The sequence below is a fragment of the Macaca thibetana genome, chromosome 5, assembly GCF_024542745.1.
Source record: "Macaca thibetana thibetana isolate TM-01 chromosome 5, ASM2454274v1, whole genome shotgun sequence".
NCBI classification, from domain to species: Eukaryota; Metazoa; Chordata; class Mammalia; order Primates; family Cercopithecidae; genus Macaca; species Macaca thibetana.
In genome coordinates, this window is record NC_065582.1 from 53,358,201 (window position 1) to 53,364,370 (window position 6,170).

The 6,170-nt window shown below is 38.5% G+C and overlaps 1 protein-coding gene across 1 annotated transcript; it reads right to left on the minus strand.

Annotated features, from left to right (window-relative positions):
- Positions 1-365: 365 nt before the first annotated feature.
- On the minus strand, positions 366-1,063 carry LOC126954484 (40S ribosomal protein S8-like). Its single transcript, XM_050789986.1, has one exon. The coding sequence runs from the start codon at positions 1,042-1,044 to the stop codon at positions 418-420; it is 627 nt and encodes a 208-aa protein (XP_050645943.1). The 5' UTR covers positions 1,045-1,063; the 3' UTR covers positions 366-417.
- Between the last annotated feature and the right edge of the window lie 5,107 nt (positions 1,064-6,170).

Consider the following 6,170-nt stretch of genomic DNA (forward strand, 5'->3'; position numbering starts at 1 on the left):
AGTGGTTTGTAATTCTCCTTTAATAGGTCCTTCACTTCTCTTGTAAGTTGTATTCCCAGGCATTTTATTTTCTTTGTAGCAATTGTGAATGGGAGTTCACTCATGATTTGGCTCTCTGTTTGTCTATTATTGGTGTATAGAATGTTTGTGATTTTTTCACATTGATTTTTGTATCCTGTGATGATGGGCTTTTCTAAATACACAGTCGTGTCATCTGCAAACAGAGACAATTTGGCTTTCTCTCTTCCTATTTAAATACCCTTTATTTCTTTCTCTTCCCTGATTGCCTTGGCCAGAACTTTCAATACTGTGTTGAATAGGAGTGGTGAGAGAGGGCATCTTTTTTTTTGGGGGGGGGGGGGGCGGGGAACAGAACAAGAAACACCTTTATTACACGGGTGAAGACAAAACGAGGATTTATTTGCCCTTCCGGGCTTTGATTTTCCTAAGATAGAACTCCAACTCTTTGCCCTCTAGCACATAACCATCTGCTCGGCCACACTGTCCCGGCCTGGAAGCAATGCACGCAAGAAGCTTGCCCTGCTGGAACTGCTCCTCTAGGAGACTGCTGATTTTGGCATTCTTTTTCCTTTCATCATATTTCTTCTGAATTTTTTTAGATCTTTTTTTGTTTAAAATCTCTTCTTCCTCAGGAGTTAGCTTGGCTCCCTTCTTGCCGCCCAGGGGCAGCGCGTAGTGGGACTGGTACCACTGTCGGTACGGTGTGCTGTCGATAAGCACGATGCAATTCTTCACCAGAGTCTTGGTACGGACCAGCTCATTATTAGATGCATTGTAGACAACATCCACGATCCTTGTTTTACGAGTACAACACTCTGAGCCCCAGGAGAAATTCCCTACGTCTAGCCTCAGGGCACGGTATTTCTTGTTACCTCCCCGCACACGGACTGTGTGGATGCGGCCGGGGCCAATCTTGGTGTTGGCAGCCGGGCGCCCCAACTCATACTTCCGCTTCTTGTGGTAGGGCTTTCTCTTGCCCCCGGTTTTGCGGCGCTTGTGCCAATTGTCCCGAGAAATGCCCATAGCTCGGCGCTGGCTGGAAAGAGACGAGAGGGCATCCTTGTCTTGTGCCTATTTTTAAAGGGAATGCTTCCAGCTTTTGCCCATTCAGTATGATATTGGCTGTGGGTTTGCAATTAATAGCTCTTATTATTTTGAGACATGTTCTATCAATACCCAGTTTGTTAAGTATTTTTAGTATGACTAGGTGTTGAATTTCATGGAAGGCCTTTTCTGCATCTATTGAGATAATCATGTGGTTTTTGTCATTGGTTCTGTTTATTGATTTGCATATGTTGGACCAGCCTTGCATCGCAGGGATAAAGCTGACTTGATTGTGGTGAGTTAACTTTTTGATGTGCTGCTGGATTTGGTTTGCCAGTATTTTATTGAGAATTTTTGCATCAATGTTCATCAGTGATATTGGCCTGAAATTTTCTTTTTTTGTTATGTCTCTGACAGGTTTTGGTATCAGGATGATGGTGGACTCTAAAATGAGTTAGCAAGAAATCCCTCTTTTTCTATTGTTTGGAGTAGTTTCAGAAGGAATGGTACCAGCTCCTCTTTGTACTTCTGGTAGAATTCGGCTGTGAATTTGCCTGGTCCTGGGCTTTTTTTGGTTGGTAGGCTATTAATTAATGACTCAATTTCAGAACTTATTATTGGCCTATTCAGGGATTTGACTTCTTCCTTATGTAATCTTGAGGGGGTGTATGTGTCCAGGAATTTATCCATTTCTTCTAGATTTTCTAGTTTATTTGCATAGTGATGTTCATAGTATTCTCTGATGGTAGTTTGCATTTCTGTGGGATCAGTGGTAATATCCCCTTTATCATTTTTTATTGTGTCTATTTAATTATTCTCTCTTTTCTTCTTTATTAGCCTGGCTAGCCGTCTATTTTGTTAATCTTTCCAAAAAATTAGCTCCTGGATTCATTTATTTTTTGAAAGGGTTTTCATGTCTATTTCTTTCAGTTCTGCTCTGATCTTAGTTATTTCTTGTTTTCTGCTAGCCTTTTTAATTTGCTCTTGCTTCTCTAGTTCTTTTAATTGTGATGTTAGGGTGTCCATTTTAGATCTTTCCCGCTTTCTGACGCGGGCCCCGCTGCTGTCTTCAGCGCTGTCAGGAAGGAACGTTTAATTCTGCTGCACCCTCAGCCGCCCCTTCCTCCGGGTGCTCTGTCCCAGAGAGATGAGAATTTTATCTATAAACCCCTGACTGGGGCTGCTGCCTTTCTTTCAGAGATGCCTTGCACAGTGAGGAGGAATCTAGAGAGGCAGTCTGGTCACAGCTGCTTTGCCACCCTGCAGTGAATTCCACACAGTCCAAACTTCCTTAACACTGTGAGAGGAAAACCCCCTAATCAAGCCTCAGTAATGGTGAATGCCCCTCTCCCCACCAAGCTATATCATCCCAGGTTGACTTCAGACTACTGTGCTGTCAGCCAGAATTTCAGACCAGTAGTTCTAAGTTTGCTGGGTTCCATGGGAGTGGGACCCGCTGAACCAGACAACTTGGCTTCCTGGCTTCAGCCCTCCTTCCAGGGGAGTGAAGGGCTCTGTTTCCCTGAGGTTGCAGGTGCCACTGGGGTGTGGGGAAAAAAAAATACTCCTGCAGCTAGCTCAGTGTGTGCCTAAACACCTTCCTGGTTTTGTGCCTGAAACCTAGAGCCTTGGTCGTGTAAGCACACAAGTTGCAAAAACCGTGGGAAAAGCATAGTATCTGGATAGCACGGTCGCTCACGGCTTCCCTTGACTAGGGGAGGGAGGTCCGCAGCCCCTTGTATGCCTGAGGAGATGCCCTACCTTGCCTCTGCCTGCCCTGGGTGGGTTGCATCCACTATCTAACCGGTCCCAATGAGATGAATCCGGTACCTCAGTTGGAAATGCAGATATCACCTGCCTTCTGCGTTCGTCTTACAGGAAGCTGCAGACTGGAGCTGTTCCCATTGGGCCATCTTGTCCAGGAATCAATGATGTTCTGGAATTGTTATCTCTCTCTCTCTTTTATTTTATTTTATTTTTTCAAGAGAGTGTCTCTCTGTCGCCATGCTGGAGTGCAGTGGCGCAACTTCAGCTCACTGCAAGCTCTGCCTCCTGGGTTCACGCCATTTTCCTGCCTCAGCTTCCCAAGTAGTTGAGACTACAGGCGCCCACCACCACGCCCGGCGAATTTTTTGTATTTTTAGTAGAGACAGGGTTTCACCGTGTTAGCCAGGGTAGTCTCGATCTCCCAACCTCGTGATTCTCCCGTCTCCGCCTCCCAAAGTGCTAGGATTACAGGCGTGAGCCACCACACCCAGACTATTATCTGTTTTTATGCATTGCTTTTGTTTATTACTTTGAATAATTTTAAGGTAAATGGACATAATATTTGTTAAGCATTCTGGTTGAAGTGCTGAATATATTTTAACTAAGATTTAAGATTTTAAGATTTACTATAAGCTATAATAATTTAGATTATGCTGTTTTAGTATAGAGATAGAAATATAGATCAATGGTACAGAACAGAGAAACCAGTAAATAACCCAATCAAATATGCTCAACTTATTTTTGACAAAAGTACAATACAATTTTTTTGACAAACGTATTTTTTAAAAAAGTACAATACAACTCAGGAAGAAGGCCTTTGAAACAAATGGTGCTGGAATAATTGGATATCCAGAGGCAAATAAATAAAAGTTGAGCTAAGCTTATACCACAGAAATTAACTCAAAGTAATTCATAAAATTAAATTTTATAAGTAAAAATCTAAAAATTTCAGAAGAAAATAAAGGGGGACATCTTTGGGACCTATGGCAACACATGGTATTAAAAGAGTTTTAGACTTGACGTCAAGAGCACAATCCTTAAGAAATAATTAAAAAAAAAAGAATAATTTGGGTTACATTTGAACAAACAAACCATATTGAAAGAAACGGGTGACTTTTCTCAATATATTACCACATATGTTTTGATAAAAATTTTCAATCCAAGATGCATAGTTTTCCAAATATTCTTTCTAACAAGAGTTACATTTTATACCAAATTTCTCACTAGCTTATTAATTTATGCTATGGACTCTGTTTCCAATATATAGTGTTAGGTGATATAACACATTAATCTGAAAATGTAATGAAATTGTCAAAATATTAGATTCCTATGAATAATAAAATTTTTAGTGTTTACAATATTATTTTCATTTTTTCAAGTATATATATATATAAGCAATTTAAATGACAACTTTTGCAAGATTCAGAAAATTGAAAATATACTCTAAATTATCATAGTAATGCTAATAGTAGGAATTTCCAATTGAAAATAGGAATTTCAATAAAGAGATAAATATTAAAATGAGATCATTAGAAACTGTAAAATTATCAAAGGAATGTCCACAGCAGACCTTTTAAGAAATTTCAATTTAACAGGACCTATAAGTGGTTAAGAAATACTGTGTTTTGAACCACCATTTATTGCAAATTTGTTGCTTATAATTGAAAACTAACAGAAAACCCAATTATGAAATATTAAAGAATGAAGAAAATTTATTGATTCATTCAAGTGAAAGTGCTGGAAGGAGTTCAGAAAACAGACATGGTTTCATCTGGGATCTGGATTTGTTTTTGCTCCAGCTTTCCTGTGTCTACCAACATGTGGGTACTGGCATGATGTTTAGTCTGGATAATTCATAGTTGAAAATGTCTAGACAAAGGAGCTATTCTCACAACCATGCAACAAAGTTCCAAAGCTTTATGTTGATTGAGACACTATTCATTCAATGCCTGTTTTCTGTGGAATGAAATGTGGTAATTTTACTGGGCATCAATAACTTAATACTCTGGCTCAGATCCCAAGTGAAAGAGACCCCACTTCGTTCTGCAAAACGAAGCCCAGCTAATCCTGCCTGCGTTTTTATAAGGATAGCATTGAGGAGTGACTGTTGGGGTATTTGATGGGTATTGTGTATCTGTTTCTTAATCAGGGAGACAAGGTGAACTGTGGAATTGGAATAAATTATTGGTGGGATTTATTTGAAGCACCAGAGCTATAGGCCTTGAGTAACTGCTTGAATAATGAGGTTTTCTCTGTGAAAAATTGGGAAAAATATAGATAAGAAAGAAAAAGAAAAAAGAAAATGATGTGATTGAAAGTACTGTGTTTCTCAGTTGCTGGTGCTGTCAGAATTTTGTGAAGAACATGTTATTTTTGTTTGTGAATATTTGATACTTCATATGAAACACTGACAGTACACTGAGACTTGCGGAGCAGATGAAAAGTGAACTTGGCAGAAAAGAAAAGGGAAAAAAAAAAGCTCAACTCATCAGGCATCAAAAATAAGCATACGAATCTCGATAAAATACTACATTCCTGCTGGAGTCCTTAGACTTCCTAACTACAATATTTATTTACAAAACAAGTTACAATAAATATATGTACATATATATTTGTTCATAGACACAGAGACAAAAATGGTTTTGTAAATCTCGGTATAAAATATTTAAATAATCAATTGTATCAGAAAATATCAATCTAAAGCAAGGTTTAAGAACTGAACACTTTTTTTTCTACACTTGTGACGCATGAAAAAAGATACAATGGAAGTCATAATATAAAGTGGGGCTTATGTGGTAGTCTGGATATAGGGTATTAATGTTAGGCATAAAGATAAAATAAGAATGAATGTGCGGTATCGAAAGAGATAGTGAAATCAGAAGGCTCCAACGAGCTCAGAGTAACAAAAGGGATGAAAAGAAGTCTGACTTGGGGAAATTCCATAGATAGATTTTGTTTTTGATGGATTTCATTGATAACGTATAGTGGGGGGAGTGACATATCTGATGAAATGATGTTTCCCACAAATAGACTGAGCATGTGCAGTTCAGTCTCTTTGAATATTGGAGCTAGATTTACCCAGAAACAGATTCATTTTTCTTCATCTTCCAATCAAAACCCCCAGCAGGCTTTTATCTTTTGAATTTGACAAACTGATTCTAAATCATATTTAAAAAAATGATAGCTGAAATAAGTTTGAAAAGAATTTAATTAAATAATTTTGTTACCTGATTTCAAGACTATAAAACTAGTTACCTACAACATGTTAATGGTGAAAGTATTGATAAATATATTAACGGAACAGAAGAAGGTTTCCAGAATAAACTCACACATATGTA

Coding starts and splice junctions, on each gene's coding strand:
- LOC126954484 (XM_050789986.1), bottom strand. CDS start 1,044: ATGGGCATTTCTCGGGACAATTGGCACAAGCGCCGCAAAACCGGGGGC.